General features: G+C 40.3%; 1 protein-coding gene across 1 annotated transcript in view; it reads right to left on the bottom strand.

Annotated features, from left to right (window-relative positions):
* mtor (mechanistic target of rapamycin kinase) overlaps positions 1–19305 on the bottom strand; it is a 100770-nt gene extending 81465 nt beyond the window's left edge. Inside the window, exons 1-20 of the mRNA XM_047363747.1 lie at positions 19160–19305; positions 18606–18742; positions 17090–17198; positions 16768–17000; positions 14842–15042; positions 14598–14732; positions 14247–14522; positions 14054–14162; positions 13710–13893; positions 10948–11076; positions 10572–10816; positions 8592–8786; positions 8220–8425; positions 7074–7196; positions 6809–6892; positions 6013–6105; positions 5689–5823; positions 4142–4271; positions 277–527; positions 101–187 (exon numbers count right to left, since the gene is read on the bottom strand). Coding sequence (XP_047219703.1) covers positions 101–187; positions 277–527; positions 4142–4271; positions 5689–5823; positions 6013–6105; positions 6809–6892; positions 7074–7196; positions 8220–8425; positions 8592–8786; positions 10572–10816; positions 10948–11076; positions 13710–13893; positions 14054–14162; positions 14247–14522; positions 14598–14732; positions 14842–15042; positions 16768–17000; positions 17090–17198; positions 18606–18734 — 3054 coding nt within the window. The 5' untranslated portion in view covers positions 18735–18742; positions 19160–19305. The remainder of the gene's footprint in view (positions 1–100; positions 188–276; positions 528–4141; positions 4272–5688; positions 5824–6012; positions 6106–6808; positions 6893–7073; positions 7197–8219; positions 8426–8591; positions 8787–10571; positions 10817–10947; positions 11077–13709; positions 13894–14053; positions 14163–14246; positions 14523–14597; positions 14733–14841; positions 15043–16767; positions 17001–17089; positions 17199–18605; positions 18743–19159) is intronic.
* Between the last annotated feature and the right edge of the window lie 488 nt (positions 19306–19793).

The following is a 19793-nucleotide window of genomic DNA, read 5'->3' as shown; positions in this document are numbered from 1 at the left end:
TGAATGCATTTCATAGCTTGCAACTGTTTGCCTGACTCAAAGAAAGACAGAAGGATTACATTACAGCGAAAGAAAGTGAACAGTTGTTAAAGTTACTCACTCTGATGAGGGTAAAGATGTCGTCCATGTACGGGCGGATGTGAATCTTCACAAAAGACACGACCATTCCCATTTGTTGGAAGAGGAACTAGAAGAGTGCACACAGTGTAAAATATTAGACCTGAGCAGTGAAAAAAACAAAAAAAGGCATCATTAGCTATCTGATGTCCTGCTTACCTCTCGGATACTGGCATCACAAACTCGGATGACGTTGAGGAACGTGGGCATGACCTGCGGCAGGAACTGGACACACTTGAGGCCCAGCGACTTGAAGATGAAGGTGACAGCCTGGACGACCATGGTGTGGTGGTTGGACAGCGATGGATCTCTCAGGATCCGCATCAAAGTGACGATCGCCACTGCGGGGTAAAACTCGTCGAGGGGCAGGTTGCACATGTTCACAAGCATTTCACTGGTGCTGTAATCCGCTGCAGGAAGAGATCATCCAAGAGACTGAGGTTCTAGCAACTAATACAGGCACATCCGGACATATTGGATTATCATTAAAAAGTTATTTTCAGTAGTTTTCATTAAAAAAAGAGAAACTAATATATTGTATAGATTTATCGCATACATATGAGGCCCCGTTTCCATTGCAGGGACTTTCATTTCCTGGGATGTTGAAAGCAACACAATTTTACTCAAGTAATTTCAGTTTCTCATGTTCACGTTTTACGGATAAAAGGTCCTGGTCTGGAGGTAGGACTTTCAGAGTACCCCGGTATTGTTAGGGGCCTGGTAATTGGCTGAGCAATGATGACTGGTGGACCCCTTCTTGCAGTCTTCTGACTTCCGCTCACCCGTCAAATTTAAGACCTGCGTGCTGTTGTTGTTTTCAACTTTATACAAGATTTATACTGTATTTAAGTGTACTTTTTGTGATTGGGAATGGTACAACACCAAAAGCAAAACAAGTCTGTTGTGTGTTGTCCATCTTGTTTTGTAAACAAATAAAGGAATATGGTCAGGCTTTGCTTGTTTGGCCTTTGGTTTCCTATTACCGCCAACAATGACTGTTTGTGGATTACCCTCCATGTGGATGGTGTCAGGTACTGGCCAGAAGCAAATCATTTGTGAATTAAAAAACCTTTTTATTGGTCCTATGTAATACTAAAAGGTTGTCTATGAAACTGAATGTTGGGTTTACATCAGCTAGTGAGCCACAATCATCAAAGTTTACAGAAATAAACATTTGAAACATCTCACACTGTGAGTAATGAACATTTAAAATGTATGAGTTTTACTTTTTGAATTGAATTAGAGAAAAATGTACTTTTCATGTTATTTTAATTTATTAAGATGCACCTTTAATAAAACAACAGCAACAGTGCAGAAATAAACGACTAAAGCTCATGCTCTGTCCCCAATGATCATAGATAAAAGAAACAAATGTGAGACTAATGTTTTTGTAAGAATTTAAAACATTTGATAAACATGGTTTGGTTGCCAGCATCTAAACAGATAAGATTTTGAACTGTAAAAACTGTCATCATGACGTTCTTACAGTTTAATTAAACAACTCCTTTTATTGAGATGTCAAAGTGCTAGAGTTAGTGGATGTCACCCCGGCTGCATTAAACACTGCAGTGCTGCTAATTTCTAACAAATGCAACGTGACATCACTTGATATAACTGACTGAAGCCAGTTTTTGTTTCAGGAAAACAGATGAACCTTGTTGTTCAGCGATAACTTCATGACTCTGAGTGTTACAAGGCACCTGAAAATACAAATCTTTGGAACTGAGTGTAGAGTTGTGTCTCCTGAGACTTTCAGTTAAAGCAAGGTAGCTTTTCTATTCAATATTTTATTATCACAAACCTAAACCAGTAAAGACAAACAGATGTGTAAGATGCCTACATTTCTCAAACTTAACAGCTCACCAAGACTCAGATCAGTTCTGTAAGGCAACAGTGTTGTTATAATTTAGCATTCAGCTATATAGGAAAAATGATTTGTTCCAGCGCCATAATAACGCACATAAAACAACACTTTGACTTAGCAAAAAGACAGCATTTCATCAGTTTTATGACTCGTGTGCTCCGTTTAGATGTGAAGAGTGTTACTTGAAGTCAGGTGAGGCAGCGGATATATTTGCCGTCTTCTCGCATACAGCATCTAAGAGGCTCGTGCCCCAGACGGTGACCCTGACAAACCCGCCAACAGATATACAAACCCCCAGTACTGGTCACAGTCCATTTAGTTCAAGAACAAACTGGTAAAGCCATTGCATTACTGTCTAAGATCGTACTTGGAGACACATGAGTGAATGTGAGAAGAGGAGGCCCACGGTCTGGTTTAAAATGACAAAAGACAGACGGACATTTTTGCTGTCATCATCATGAATTTTCAAGATATCATAAATGATGGCCTGTTAGTGAAGGCAGGAAATTTCCAGTCAAATCCTCCTAAAGCACCATGAGAGTTTCAACTGTTATTTACGAGATAAACCCCCATACTGGTAAGACCCTTTAAAACCACTGTCTACAGTTAGATATTTATTTCACCGTTTGAAGTGAAGAATATTAAGGCTTCATAGAGGCTCCATCAATGAACAACAGTATATTGCCTTGGAAAAGTATTTATACCCCATTCATTCTTTTCACGTTTTGTTTTATTGCAAACACAAATTTCCATGTGTTTTGTTGGGATTTTTCTTTTAAGCAAACACAAATTACTGCTGCTGTGTCTCATCATCTTGCCATGAATTTAGTTCACTCTCTCTTTGCACTGACTCTGACCGGCCTTCCTTCCTCTGCTGATGAGAAAAAACCCCACGGCATGATGCTGCGACTGTCATGTTTCTGTTGCTGTAGGGATGGTGTGTTCAGGGTGATGTGCAGTGTTGGTTTTCTGCCAGCATTTTGAAAGTGATTCAAAATGTTCGATTTTGGTTTCATCTGACCTTCTTCCACATGTTTGCTGTGTCCCCTACATGGCCTGTGACAAACTGCAAACGGGACATCTTACGGACTACTTTCAACAATGTCTGTTTGTTCTTCTTACTTTTCCATAAAGACCAGAGTTCTGGAATAAACTACTAACTGTCCTGTTAGACTCTTGTCCCTGAGCTGTGGCTGTCTGCATCTCATCCAGAGTTACCACAGAACCTCTTGGCTGCTTTTCTGATTAGTTTAGCTGGCCGGCAATATTTCACTGGGTGTGAACTTGTGCCATAACTGCCCATTTATGAATAAATAATTAAACAGTGCTCCATGCTTTATAACCTACTTTAGACTTCTCCAGAACTTTCTCTCTGACCTGTCTGCTGTGTTCCCTGGTCTTCAGGATGCTGTTTGTTCACTAATGTTCTGTAACAAACCTTTGATGCCTTCACAGAGCAGCTGGATTGAAATTAGGATTAAATTAAACAGAGATTATGAATTAATTGACTTCTGCAACAGAACTTCCTTTTGATTTATTTTGATCGGGGTGCCAGCTTGTTAATAGGGGGCGCTCTGGGGTCACACCCATTAAAATGGCAAGAAAAAAAGTATAGACACAGCAAAACATAAATAACTAAATAAAAAGTAATCATATCCGTTCTTAGACTTTCATTTTTAATGTGAATTCATGCTGGTCTCTAAAGATTCTGGACAGGGCTTACCATGCTTAAAACATCCAGCATCAGGCAAGTTTTGTGAACAGAAGTTGAGTTTATTCTTGTGTTATAAACCCCTCCCAGTAGTTTAAACCATAAATGAATTTTCCTGTAGTTTTTTCTACCATTTAAATTGGGTCAAACACATTTGCTGTGATCCTCAAATATAAGTACTCCCAGAAGTATTAAATCTACACAGATGGCTAAAACATATTCACCAGACTGACAGACACACTGTAAATATGGCATAAAATGTATTCACGTGACAGAGATTGGTGTGATTTGAGGTTTAAAAAGTGCTTTCATGATATGTCCAGCTTTGTACTGAAAATCTGATACTGCTGTAAATTTCTGGGAACGCAAATAAAAACCTGAAATAACCCACAATGTGGCTCTTGGTGAGAAACACGCTCAGTGGCATTAGTACGCTCGATTAGACCTACCCGAGTCCTGGTTGGATTTTGATTCAGACAGACTGACAGCAGAGGCGTCCCGTGATTGGTCGATCATGCCGATGTTCACCTTGTGCTTGTAGGGATCCAGAGCACCGAGAAGACCCAGGACGCGGATGGCCTGTTGGAACACAGACAGCAGTGTTCAGTTAAATCATGCTCGCATGTCTTTGTTAGGGAATCCTAACAGCAGGTCTTTGTGAGTTTGTTTTGACGATCACTGGATAAAATTACAGCGCCATCCGCCTTGAACAATTTCATATTTTGTCACATTAGAAAAACAAACTTCATACATTTCATTGGGAGTTTATGTGCTGAACCAACACAAACACTAAATGAAAGGAAAATAATATATGGTTTTCAAATTTTTCTAAATGCAAGAATCTGAAAGGTGAAGTTTGATACCCATAAACTCCTGTACGCCTTCAGAAGTCATCTAATAATGGCAGGACAACTGTTAGTTGTTTACTACATCATTCGGATCTTTATAGAAAAGCAGCAAGAAGAAAGCTGTTATTGAAAGAAAGCCATTAAAACTCTCGTTACAGATGCTTTTCTTTAGCAGGAACAGAGAAGATGGCTACGGATGGCAGGAAGATGGATGGAGCTAAATACAGGACAATCCAGGAAGAAAACCTGTTAGAGACCACAAAGCAACTGAGAACAGGGCGGAGATTCACATTCAAGCTGGATACCAACCCTCAACACTCAGTCAGAGTTAAGGTTGAAGTTCTGATCAAAAAATACTCACATGTTAGAATGACCTAGTCAAAGTCCAGACCTAATTCCAATTAAGAATGTGTGGCAAGGCTTGAAATTTGGTGTTTAGATCCCCTGCATGCAATTGACTCAGCTTGAGCTATTTTAAGCAAAATGTGGATGTTGTTGCCTTCTCACCAAGCTGCTTAACCATTTTCCTGCAGCCCATCCCAGCTTTGTGTAGGTCTACTGTTTTATCTCTGATGACCTCACACAGCTCTCTGGTCTTGGTCATTGTGGAGAGGTTGGAGATTAATTGAGTGGACAGATCTTTTATACAGAGAGCGAGTTCATACAGGTGCAGTTAATAAAGGTAATGAGTGGAGAACAGGAGGGCTTCTTAAAGAAGAAACAACAGGCCCGTGAGAGCTGGGATTCTTACTTTCTTACTGGTTGTGATCGAATACTTGTCATGCAATAAAATGGAAATTAATTACTTAAAAGTCACACAGTGTGATTTTCTGTATTTTTCCTTTAGATTCTACCACTCACAATTGAAAAAATTAAAGACTTCTACATGTTTTAAATATGGGAAAACCTGCAAAACCGGCAGTGTATCAAATACTTGTTCTCTCCACTGTATTTCTATATGGGGGAAGCATTTAGTTTTGGTGCTTAACATGAACTCATTTGTACGAGAACAAACTCTAAATTTAAGACATTCATGACAACTGAAGACCTTAAGGCTTCAGACTGTTACGTCAGCAAATCATCTATTCATACTATGCTGAAAGAGGCTGTTCCTGCCCCTGTGCCCCTTTGTATACACCTGTGCATACCTCTCTCCTTATACCCTGGTTTTGTTCAGTCTTCAGGAAGTTGAGCAGCACTTCTAGAAGGGAGGGGTATTTGCGGTACGGCTCCACCACGTAGCCTGTACTTGCCACCTGCTGGCCCAGTGTCCAAAGCGCCACCTGGAGGAAGGCCAGAAACAAACAGCTGATGCTTCTAAACAGCCAGTACAGAAGAATAATACAGATAAAACATTTGATGTTTCATTGTATTTGCAATGTAGGTGAACCAATATCCAAACGTTTTTTTTATTATTAAAATGCAACAAAAGTCTTCGATTTCCATTTTCCAAATGGGCTGGCTGTCTATACCTGGCGCTTAGCCAATGAGGATGAGTCCTGCAGCATGTCCATGATGATTGGAAACAGCTCATCCATCCACTTCCTCATCTCCAGACCACTCACCTAAAGAACCACAAACACAACCAATAAAATCACATTACAAATATCTCTTTATTCATCTTGCTTCTGACAGCAGAATCATATAAAACTTCAGAAGAGGCTCGTCATTTTCTGGTAATTTTACTCCACTGAGGAACAATAATAGGTGAAAAATAATGAGCTACTCCTTTATTTATTTTTGTCTACAAGTGACAGCAGGTTCCTGTTTGTTTCTTTAAACATTTCCAAGACATTTCAGTCCAAAATCTCCCCGGATTAAAGCCACAGAACTTATATTTTAGAATCTGACCAACTATCCTAGTCTACAATGGCTTTCTATTCTTTTCCATACATTCTCATGGGCCTTCCTTGCTTCTTGATTCCTCAACAGCTGGACCTCTGCCTCCACCTGAAAGGAGTCAGCTGTGTAGACTCGGTATACCTGAGCATCTCCTGCACTCTGTCTGCAAAGCAAAGCATAGCTGCCTCTAACTGTTCTATCCCGACTCCTCTGAGGGAGCCTTTTAAACACCTAGAAAGGGTGGAACAAGATAGAGGGGAATGATTTGTATATTTTACCTTATTCATCTCTATAAAAAACACTTTCAAGACATGCAAACGATGTTTTTCTGTCCACACTAAATAGATTTATTCGATCTTAAGATTGTGCAGATGTAAAATGTTCATGCTAATACATGTCAGCAAGAACCTGAACAAATAGCCTTACCTGGGCCAACTCGCCAATTGTAGCAAGGACACTGATCACCACTCCAGGGTTAGGATCTGGATCTTTAAGCTTCAGAATGAGAGCCTGCAAACAGAAAATGAAAGCAGGTTCTAAACCAAGTTTAAAACTATAAATATTTATTTTAAACTAGCTTGCAAAATTCTTTGGCCTTTACTCATTTAAAGGAAGTCTACAGTAAAGAAAAGCGTAAATAAAAGTGCAGCGTACAGTTATAAGGTAATATGGAAAACTTGCAGTATTTTACCTTGAGAATGGGTTCCATATATGGTCGTATGAGGCGGGGTGCATTGGAGACCAGGTGTCCGAGCATACGAGCGCTCTGTTCTTTGTTCCTGCCAACACCACTGTGTTCCAACTCTGTTAAAATCTGCAAAAAAAAACATCCAAAGTTCTAATAAAGTACTGTAGTCTATGTAAGGAAACATGAGTAATTATTAAAATTAAGCTTTGACAATAAGTCTACAAACTTATGCCATCTGACTGAGGAGAATTAAATTAGATCGTTTGCCATTTTACGGGCTTTGCTGCCCTCTAGAGGCATCTGTATGAAACTGCAGAGAGCAAGATTTCGAAGACAAATTACAGCAGAATATATTGGATTTTTGGACTTTTCTAATGTAAAAAATTATTTTAGAATTTTGTTTATGAACTATGTTACGAATGTAAGACAAAAAAATTGAATTTCAGAATAACTTTCCTAAATCTTTTTGGAAATCATTTACTTGCTTTGTTAATGAAAATGACTTCCCTTTTCTATTATATGTAATTATTATTTTTAGATCTGCCATGACAAAGGGTGTTGAAACATTAGTAGATGACATATTAACCCCCCTTACTGAAATGTAGCTGTTTTATAAATGCTTTCATATCTACAGAGGTTAAATATTTTGAATTCAAACACTGTGTTCACTGTACAAAAATGTTAAAATACCAAGCATTTGTTTTAAGGCTAGACTAATTTCTGACTGACAAGTCTCATCCACAACAAAATAACCTCCTCGCATTTGATCTGCACTTCCATAGTTTGTTCTTAAACTAAGTCAGGTAACCCCAGGGGTTTTCCATCTTTTATATGCGAAGGATTGCGAAAATCCCTCTTCTTGTTTGAACAGCTTATAGTTAGGAATTCTGGTTTTCCGGAGTCTGGAAGCACAGATGTTTTTCCATACTGTGTAACTGTTTCATACGTATCCAGACCTTAAAAACACTAAAAACAAACTACATACTTTCAAACTGCTAGAATTTAGAGAAAAACTGAATTAACTTGAAGATGAGTCGAATGTGAAAACTGCTGAAATGTTTTCTGATGACTGACTCCCAAAGGTGTAAAACCCATTATAGGAACGACAGCAAACCACTGGTACCAAGCTCTCTGTTGGGCTTCTTTTACCTGGATCAACATTTTACGAAGGAAGGGCATGACAAAAGCAGGGTTCATGCTGCTGAGGCGTCCTATTGTGCAGATCGCCAGCTCTCTGATTTCAAACACTTCATCATTCAGAGCAACAAACAGAGCCTGCAAATTCTCCGCCTGGGCAAGGTGTGCATCGAAGCGCTCATCTAGAGACGCTAGAACGCAGTATCGAATGTCTGGATCTGCAGGAGAAAAAAAAAAAGACAAAAAATAGTTTTCTAATTTAATACTCTCGTTATATTTTAATTTTACCTTTAGTGCAAACCAGTAGATTGTTCATCAGAAATAAACATTTATGCATTTTGTGGTGATAGATGTTAATAAATCATCACCTCCATCTTGCCTCACCTGGATCAGTGATGCCAACAACTAGCAGCTTGCTGAGCACATCTGCGACCACCTGCACAGCGGTCTGGCTGATCAGATGAATGGAAGGCGTGAGGAGTCGCGAGCAGGTCCTGGCTGCCTCCATTCGGATTTCCTTGTGTTCGCTGTTCAGGAAGTGATCAGCGCAGTGGCGTACAAACTGGGTCAGAGAGTGTCCTGGACCACAAAACAGTTAATGAAACAGGATCAGCTACTACAACACTTCAATGCTTTGATTTGATTTTTATGCTCTATTTAATGATGTCTTAAACAATTTCTTGGAAATATTCAGTGTTTCCACCAATAATCCAAATTTGTTTACGGGAATAATCATTTTCAGCATCAATAGGTTTATGAATAAGTCCCAGCAATTATTTTTTTATCCATTACCTGAATCCAATTTCCTGTAAATGCCATTTGTAAAAATGAAAATATACAAATTTTCCATGAATGTAAATTCAAATTCAAAATTCAATTAAAAGATACTTTATTGATCCCCGACGGGAAATTAGAATTCCAGTACAACCCATCCAAACATACATCATGACACAAGACAAGGGGGGACGGGTCACCGAGGCTTTGCTGCCCACTCACAGGTGCTGCCCTTGCTAGATGAGAAAAGAGGCCACATTAGGTAAGTAGAGGGAAAAAATATTTCACACTTTATCCTTAGCAGGATACAGTTTGAGATTGCAAAAAAACCTCAGCACAAAGAAGCAACAAGTTGACAAAACAACATCATGCTGGGAACGGTGAAGGTGGTGTGAGGGGTGCATATGTTTATCTTGAGCATGTGTGTGTGTGCAAGTGATTGTGTGCAAGTAAGTCCATGAAGCACTGTCACAGAGGCCATTGTCCTTGATGGTACGTTGGAATGTTCATCAACCGGCCACAAAGTTCTGAGCAGGTCCACAGATGTCCTCAGGGAAGGGAGAGGGCAGAGGGAGCAGAGCGTCATGTTTACATAACTTCCAGGAGAAGTTGAAGATAACCAGCCATCAAGGGCATGCAGGGGAGCCAGATTCAGAAAAACAACAATTATTTGGGTTAGGCTGACTCTTAATTTTCCATCAGCCTTGAGAGTCTCACTGGTGCTTCTCAAAGGCGAATCCAAACAGCCAAATTCCTGGTCTTTCTGCCAGATCCGAGCAAACAACTTTCTCCAAGATTTATCCCATTTCACCTCTGAGTCCAGGAACCGCAACCTGCCTGCGATCCTGTATAAGGATCACATCCAGTCTGCGATTCAGCTCACGTAACATCTCAGTCTGAGTGCTGATCGCCCTGAAGATCCCATCATACATGCCAGGCAGCCTTACAATGGCCAGAACAGCTGCTGACATTCTCCGAATTTCTCGATATGCCAGGTAACCGCTGACTCCAAAAAGCAGAAATCCTGATATCAAACATCCAATTATATACATATCTTCAACATCCTCGACTGACATTATCGACAAACACACAATCCTCCACTTCTGCCAGGAGTCCATCGTGTATCCGGAGAAAAATGTCCCGTCCAGACAAGTTGGGCTCTCCTTCACCCTGTCTTCTCGTCGAGAAAATTTGATCAATTGCATTGAGAGACCAGCTGACCAAATCCATAACTAAGAATTTGGAAGATATGCAAGAAGAGGCTCCAAAGACAAGACACAGAGCTGAAGCAGGGCAGATATGGGAGGGGGTGCGGGAGACAGAGAAAAGCGTCCTCCTCCACCGAGAGCAGGAAAAAAGCAAGTATTTCAACACTGGGCAAACATTAAACATGAAATCAGCAATGAATGAATGAATGAATGAATGGATGAATGGATGGATGGATGGATGGATGGATGGATGGATGGCTTAAAAATACTAAACTACATCAAATCCACATCTTTTCAGATCATGTGGGAACCCCTGAATGGCTTAAAAAGTGCAAAAAGAATATGAGAATTGGGAAATCAGTGAGTTGTTTTAGATTCTTACCTTCAAATTCAAAGCTTCCCAGAGTGCGCAGAGCCAGGGTGATGCTGCCAACATCACTGGCCTCAGGAATGTTTGTGAGGCTCGGAGAGGCCAGCTGGTGAGCCAAGCCTTTGGGCATTCCCGGGTGCCGCAGAGGCTTGTGCATTAACACCAGGGACAGCATCTTCAGCAAACCATCCTGGATATCCTTTTTCAGCTGGGGGATTTGACGGCTCAGGTCGTACAGCACTGCCGTAAGTGCCGGACTAAACCAAAGAAAATAAAGAAAACAATACAAAGATCTGTGAGGTTGCGTTGTTTGTGTCTAAATCCAAACACAAATTCTCATGTGTGTATTCTTCTCAAAACGTCAAAACTGTTGTTTCATGTTTCCTACCTGAGGCCCACAGCCAACATTGGCTCCAGAAGCTCCTTGATGTCTGGCTGGATGCTGGGACCCATGGCTCTGGAGAGCATGCTAATACAAGTGAACACTGTTGCATCCACCTGTATGGTCTTCTGCCTCCTGCACAAATCAAAGGTCAAACCGTTCCACAATCATTGAATGTTTTTTAACTTCACAATTATTTTAATCAACCTACCCTAACACCAGCTGGTCAGTTATTCTTTGATTACAGAGCAAACTTAGGTTTCCTGAGGCAATAACTGAGAAAACATGAGGGGAAACTTTTAGCAAAATGTAATGAAAAAAGTTCAGATGTCAAAAAAAACGGATGTTTTTCCAATCAGTGAATTCACCACAATGTATGTGAGAAGTACCTGGTCATGCTAAGCTATTTTCAGTATCTGCACATTAAATTAAATTAAAACGAAGGTAAAAACACATAACTATTTTTACCTTGTCTATTTAAAACAAATCCCTCTTAAAAATGAGATCCTGTGTCTCAAAGGGATTTAGCAGTAATAAAGAACAAAAAAGAAGCTACAGGTCCTTCTCAAAATATTAGCATATTTTGATAAAGTTCATTATTTTCCATAATGTCATGATGAAAATTTAACATTCATATATTTTAGATTCATTGCACACTAACTGAAATATTTCAGGTCTTTTATTGTCTTAATACGGATGATTTTGGCATACAGCTCATGAAAACCCAAAATTCCTATCTCACAAAATTAGCATATTTCATCCGACCAATAAAAGAAAAGTGTTTTTAATACAAAAAACGTCAACCTTCAAATAATCACGTACAGTTATGCACTCAATACTTGGTCGGGAATCCTTTTGCAGAAATGACTGCTTCAATGCGGCGTGGCATGGAGGCAATCAGCCTGTGGCACTGCTGAGGTCTTATGGAGGCCCAGGATGCTTCGATAGCGGCCTTTAGCTCATCCAGAGTGTTGGGTCTTGAGTCTCTCAACGTTCTCTTCACAATATCCCACAGATTCTCTATGGGGTTCAGGTCAGGAGAGTTGGCAGGCCAATTGAGCACAGTGATACCATGGTCAGTAAACCATTTACCAGTGGTTTTGGCACTGTGAGCAGGTGCCAGGTCGTGCTGAAAAATGAAATCTTCATCTCCATAAAGCTTTTCAGCAGATGGAAGCATGAAGTGCTCCAAAATCTCCTGATAGCTAGCTGCATTGACCCTGCCCTTGATAAAACACAGTGGACCAACACCAGCAGCTGACACGGCACCCCAGACCATCACTGACTGTGGGTACTTGACACTGGACTTCTGGCATTTTGGCATTTCCTTCTCCCCAGTCTTCCTCCAGACTCTGGCACCTTGATTTCCGAATGACATGCAGAATTTGCTTTCATCCGAAAAAAGTACTTTGGACCACTGAGCAACAGTCCAGTGCTGCTTCTCTGTAGCCCAGGTCAGGCGCTTCTGCCGCTGTTTCTGGTTCAAAAGTGGCTTGACCTGGGAAATGCGGCACCTGTAGCCCATTTCCTGCACACGCCTGTGCACGGTGGCTCTGGATGTTTCTACTCCAGACTCAGTCCACTGCTTCCGCAGGTCCCCCAAGGTCTGGAATCGGCCCTTCTCCACAATCTTCCTCAGGGTCCGGTCACCTCTTCTCGTTGTGCAGCGTTTTCTGCCACACTTTTTCCTTCCCACAGACTTCCCACTGAGGTGCCTTGATACAGCACTCTGGGAACAGCCTATTCGTTCAGAAATTTCTTTCTGTGTCTTACCCTCTTGCTTGAGGGTGTCAATAGTGGCCTTCTGGACAGCAGTCAGGTCGGCAGTCTTACCCATGATTGGGGTTTTGAGTGATGAACCAGGCTGGGAGTTTTAAAGGCCTCAGGAATCTTTTGCAGGTGTTTAGAGTTAACTCGTTGATTCAGATGATTAGGTTCATAGCTCGTTTAGAGACCCTTTTAATGATATGCTAATTTTGTGAGATAGGAATTTTGGGTTTTCATGAGCTGTATGCCAAAATCATCCGTATTAAGACAATAAAAGACCTGAAATATTTCAGTTAGTGTGCAATGAATCTAAAATATATGAATGTTAAATTTTCATCATGACATTATGGAAAATAATTAACTTTATCACAATATGCTAATTTTTTGAGAAGGACCTGTATATAAATGGAAACTATATTTTGCACGGCAAGCGGAGACGTGCCTGGGTGAGGGCAAGAGAGCGAGATTTTCAGCAGATACAGGAAGGCAGAACGAAACTTTAGTAAAGTTGCTGTTGCTTCTCAACCTCAGTAATGGAACATGCTGGATTTGGAAACAAGCAGCATTATAACATTCTGAGAGTTAAGGTAAGGGTCTCTATTATTATATACAGAGACTGATGTTAACAGCTTACTGTGCTAATCACTGCTACATATTGCAAAAGACAGTGTAGAAAACCAGCTATGCAATCGTTTTGTGATTTTTTTTAATACTATAGTAAAGCCTTATTTTTCAGCCATTGCTCCCTCACACACATGCTGTGACGTCATCTCTGCTGCTAATATAAATAATGACCATTTACCCCAGGGACGTTAGAAAAGGCTATTCTGAATGCCGTTCTTATGCCTTCTTACATAATAGCTCTTAAATAAGGTCGGCGTTGGCTAAAATCTGTACAGGCAGGTCAAAGATTGACAGAAACCAGAAACTGAAAATCAGACACAACATTCTGATCTTGCATGTCTAGTAAAAACCAAAGGAAACAGTTTTAAATGACTGACTTGTGCGCAAAGTCTTTGGGAGGCAGGGCAGCCTTGATGATCTCCAGGATCTTCATGAGGTACGGCTGGATTTCTGTCCTGACAGCCACGACCAGCAGCCCCAACGCCTGAAAGGCTGCCGTCCTCTCCTTCTCCTTCTTCAGGCTGCCCAGCAGGTATCCCATGGTGTCTGACAAGTACTGGTCTGTACATCCAATAGTTAATCAGAAAGCACATTATTACACCTATTTGCTGTTTTTTTTTACAGTATGTAAAAGTTAAAAGAAATAATAATAATAATTTGTAAAATTCACTACCATTTGCACAAAGCTGTAGTTTAGTGCATATCAACCTAAATGTCCCACCTGTAAAGGTATGTGGCTGAAAGGCAGCTAGGCGTGGAAGTAGATTGAGAATGGTCATCTGGATCAGAGGGTTTTTACTGGTTTTGTACTTCAGTACCCACCGACACACCTGGTTAGGCAAAGTAGATCTATGTTTCATACGCTGAAACAAACAGCACTGGCCTTATATTGTTCCGCCAACTATAAGACCTACCTGGTCGAATCTTTCCTCCATCAGCTCACGACAGTACCGACTCTCCACCAGGGAGCTCTTGACAGGTACCGGCGTGGCCCCAAAGCCCAGGAAGCTTTGAGGCATGCTGTAGCCCAACAACCCCAGCAGGGCGTTCGACTGCTGTGGCTGCACCGACTGGAAGCTGGTGAAGGGCGTAATATGGCGAGGCTTTGTTCCAAATCCCATCATCTCCTTGCAGTATTTATCGTGGACTAGCTGCTGTTGTGTGATCTCCTCCATCTCCTCACGCATTCGCTGTAAAGGGAACAGTGAGGGAAATGTTAAGCTTCCTGACACAAACGAGGTGCCTGGAGTGAAATCCAAACTCACCTCTCCTTCCATGCTGCTGATCCGGACCAGCTCATTAAGGATCAGAAGAGCACCATGGACTCTATCATCACGATTCATCCCTTTCTCCTTGGCCAAAGTCTCATCGAACCCTTTCTCTGCCTCCTCAAAGGTTTGCTGTTACACAAAACACACTTAACAGAAAAAGCTTGCACCCTAATATTGAATAGATGCTTCTCCAATAATACTTAACATGGCTTTTTCAGTATACAGGTCAAAGACTTACTTTGTACCACTGTGGTTTCTGCATTTCTTTGGTCTCCCTCTGCGTGGTGAGAATGAGACAGGCTCTCAGAGCAGACACCGCTCCTTCTCGAATAGCCTGCTTGGGATCCCAAACCGCGTAGAAAATGTTGTCGAAGAAGGGCTGCACTTGCTGAAAGAAGAAGGTCGGTGCGCTCACAGCCAGCTCCCTCAACACCAACACCTGGAGGAGACACAAAGCCACTCTGTCCCATCAATGTTTTCCAGTTTATAAAACTAATAACACTATAATATTATTCATGTTAAGCTACTCAAGGCAGTAAAATGTTTAAAAAATACACACTTCAGTGACTTTAAGGACTGCCAAAACTATATATTTACACTGTAAAGTTTTCACACCCCTTGATCTTTTCCACATTTCTTCCCTTTAAACTACAAACTAGTAGAATATTTTTTATAAGGATTTCATATGGTGGGGGAACAAAAAGTGGTGCATATTTAGGAACAGACTTTTCAAAAATGTTTACAAATGAAATATGAAAAATTCACAGTGGGTTTGATTTTACCCCACACCTAAATAAAATGAAATGTCATAATTAAATGGTGTCCAGCTGTGTCTAATTCGATCTCAGTATAACCCCAGAAGACGGTCAGAGCTGATTGGAGGATGGTGATAAACACTTGTTCTAAGCTGCAAAAGCTTGAGACTGGGTTAGAAATTCAGCCTCTAGCAATACAAAATGCCTGAACAGCTGAAGCTATAATAGAACGGTTTAGATCTATGTTGGTCAAAATGTTTCAAAACTGATAGGCTTGAAGATCCCATTCTTTAAGCTTATCAGTTTTGAAACATTCCTCAGTCTCTAGATATCGAAAGCTGGCGGAGACACGACCCAAAAGACCTGCAGCTGTGACTGCAAAGAAACACGGTTCTAAAAAAGTATTGACTTCAGAGGGGCTGAAAACAAAAATAGATACCAGCTCAAATATGCGGTGGATTAACCCAGCGCAGAATTTTAAAAATGAAATGGAAAAATTAAAGAAGAGTTCCTAAGGTCTGAATATTTATGCAAGACACCGTAGAACAAAAACAATATAAAGATTTTAGCAACTTCTAAGAACGATCAAATCTACATATTTACAAATTGTGTTTTAGCAGAATAATTACCTCTACATCTCATTGAATAAGAATCTATGTAAGCAGTACCACCTACTATTCTGTAAACTTTCCATTAAACCTTCAACCTCTTGTATTACCAGTGTATGCAAGGAGTTTAAAATGTGCAAAAACGGCATGTTAGAGAAAACCTTGTTCGTAATCAACAGCAAGCTTAATACAGTTTAAAATGAAACACCAGAAAAAGGTCAAAGTCATATTCCTCAACAGGTAAATAAGTCTGAGCTGTACGGAAACTCTGGAAACCACATTAATTAAAGACTCTGGATAATATGGAGGTTCTTTAGAACTCTGAATGTAAATATGATTAGTCCAACAATCAGGAAATGCATGTACTCTATATTGTTTAAGCATATCCCACGGTGCTCCTGGTGAGTAGATTTAAGAACTAAAGTGAACTGTTACCTCAAATCGAAGGAAATCAGATTTTAACAATACTTATACATTAGTGTTTTCATATCATTTTCTCACCCTTTATGGAAAATAATTGCTACTCAATGGTAAACAAGGCAAAAATACTCCATGTTTTTTAAAACCACTTTCTTAAACTAAAGGCAAAAAATAGGTTAACAATGTGGAAACAGGCTGAGACAAGAAAAAAAAAAAAAGACTACAACACAAAACCTATTATTCACACTCCAGAGAGCTTCCTAATAACTGTCACAGCAGCAATGCCTCATATGGTCTGATCTGCCCTCATATTTACCCCCCAACAAGCAGTGGTCCTTGAACAACAAACACCACAGTCAGGGTCGAATGCAGGCGACTTACCGCTGCATGGCGTCTGCCTTCATTTCTGTCGGCTCCCAGCCACTCCAGGGCCCTCTTCACCTCAAACTCCACATACTCAGCAGTAAAAGTGTCTCCGGCCATGGATAGGTGGCCCATGGCTTTAGAGGCCATCTCCATAACCACTGGGTCGCTGGAAGGGAGTAGGTTGCGGAGGTAGTTGGCAAATCGGCTGATCCTGGTTGCATTGCCTCCCTCCACTCCAATTAGACTCACTGGAAGGAAACCACAACAATCACATGCAAATTTCATACAAAACCCAGGTTCTAACCACCTACATGAGAAACCTGTGCCTGAAGCTTACCTATAGCAAGAATGCCACCTTTCTTCTCGTTCACGTCAGAGCTGGATACCAGCTCAAATATGTGGTGGTTTAGCTCATCGTAGAATGTAGTGGCTTCATCTTGGCTCAACTGTGGCACAGAAACAATAAAACAAGGACAGGGATTAAATAAATATAAAGTACATTTTTTTTTGTATAAAGATTGTCTATGAATATATTATAAGGACTCTATACAAAAGAACTACCATAACAGAAAACGGCCCAGGTAGCGGTAAACAGACATGCATTACACTTTAATGATGGCATGCCAACAAATAAGCCCGGCAAAAAGTTAGGAAATCATGATGGATGATGACAATATTACAACTAGTTACTACGACGACAATATCAGAAGCCATTAATTCACATTCTTCTTACACATCTGTTTCTCCTCCTTCATTTCAATACTTACAACTCTCTCTGTGACCTTTAGCATCTTGGACTCATATCTATACCAAGTGTGAGCCTCTGCTGCCTATGCAACAGGTTTCTTATATTATTTGCATCCAAAGCGTAAATTTACAGTACTTGGAATTAGGTGTCGGCCAGTTCCTTGTTTCAGGTATGCAAAGGTTTTACCAAGTTAGAGTTTTAAACTGCAAATAACTTCCACCAAACTGTTCTTGTGGTTAAAATCCTTTCAAAAACGTGCTGGAATGACCATAGTTTTAATGTAGCCATGTCCCATTCCCCATGTGTTGTCCCCACTGCCGGTCAGCTGACTGAAAAGAGGCTAATACACTTTTCCCTTGCTTGCAAGAAAGACCAATTCAGATGTCTGCAAATGGATCCAGACGTGAAAAACAAGTACAGTCATTGTGTGGAAACTAAAAGAGCGTCGCTCATTGCTCCTGTTAAGGGAACGCTCTTTGAAGCTACAGTTGGCAAAACTACAAATCTGTCAATCAACTGCAGGTTACTACATATGTACATAGATGGATAGATAGCCCTAGACTTCTCAGCTTGTTAAATAACCACATTATTTATAGCAGGCGTTTATTCTATATTTTTGCTTTAGACTACATATCAAAATAGAAAAAAAACATAACATAATAAGTTAGTAATAGTAATCAATGCATAATATATTTTGCATCAGTATAAATAAATGCTGGTCATTTGTTTTGTGTTACAGAAATCAGATCATGCTTTACATTTTCGTTCCAAATACAAGTCAAGGTTAACATGTCTAGAGAATTTTATACTAGGCCATGCCAAATTAGAATATTGTGGGCAACAAACAAAACATCCAAAACGTTTGCAATATTGATATTGTAAACACCTATAATGTGATGACAAGTTGTGCTGCCCTACCAACAAACATTGCAGTTTGTATTACAGATATTAAAATGTCACAAAGGCATGCTGTAACATAGGATATCCACAGTTAAGAGGAACACATCTTTGCTTTAAATATGTAGTATTTAGAAGCAATAATAGCCATGATGTGATCATGAATGCCGTCCAATATTGAAATGTGTGAATTGTTAACGTGTGATACCTCTCTGAGCTCTGTGGTCACATAGTGCTGCAGATCCTTGGCAGATTTTGCTCTGGTATCTTCATTCCTGCTCTTCAGCCCGCTGACAAACTGCTGCAGCACAGTGGCTGTCCCCGACATGATCACCATGGTTTTACCTGTGCAAAATGTAACACGGGTGAGCCGTCACAACATCATTCTGTGTTAGCAGAACATAACCCCGACGAGGAGAAACGTCAATGCACAATACATCTATAAAATGAGTATGTTTAAGATATATGTGATAAATGACATCTTGGGTCAACATTGTTTACAACTAGCTAGCGAGCTAGCGTGTGAGGTTAGCAATAAAATTACCTGCAAACTTTGACGGGTAGTTAGAAACATTTAAAACAAAGACTTTGCTAGCTTTGATTCATTACATCACTCGAATAGCTCGGACACTTACAGTCACTCTAGTTGAGGCAAGACAGTCATTCTTGTTTTGCTCAGCTAACTTTAGCCCCGGTGCTAACGTTAAGCTAGCTCATGTAGCTCCTACAGAGCGCATAGTAGCAGCTCTCTGTGTTACTTACGTGTTTGAATTAATATGCCGGCCGTTTAACTGCTATTGGACTTATACAGGATATTTCTCATTGTACAACTGTCCAACTAGGACAGCTCAATGGTGGCTAACAGAGGAATGTCTGTTGGAGCGACTCCACAGGAGGGCACTGGAAAAATTCTCACAAGGGTTCAGCTGCGCAAACTGCGCAAGGCTGAGCGCAGCGCTGAGCTCCATAAAGAATATTTTCTTTTTTCAGTTCTTTCCCAGATGACCGTTATAAGCTAATTTAGGATAAATTTAAGCTTAAAGTCACACCTAAGAGATAGGGAACATCTGTGATGTGTTCACGCCCAGCAGACACTATGAAAGCAATTTGAAATGTTATATAACAGTTTGTTACAAGCACTCCACTGGCGGCACAATTCACTTTGGTATTTGTAACCACTGCTATTAATAGTAGCTGCATATCAATATATTACAATATTGTGTAAAGTTAATTTAATTTCAGCTTTCTGGTTCAAGAAATTAAAGTTATACATTGTATACGTTCATTACACAAAGCATTTATGTCTGTTAATTTTGATGGATGTGATTTACGACTAAGGAAGACCCCAAATTCAGTTTATGAAAAAAATGTATTATTACATAGAACTAATAAAACA

The sequence above is a fragment of the Girardinichthys multiradiatus genome, chromosome 1 (assembly GCF_021462225.1).
Source record: "Girardinichthys multiradiatus isolate DD_20200921_A chromosome 1, DD_fGirMul_XY1, whole genome shotgun sequence".
Taxonomy (NCBI): domain Eukaryota; kingdom Metazoa; phylum Chordata; class Actinopteri; order Cyprinodontiformes; family Goodeidae; genus Girardinichthys; species Girardinichthys multiradiatus.
This window is presented reverse-complemented; position numbering and strand designations above follow the sequence as displayed.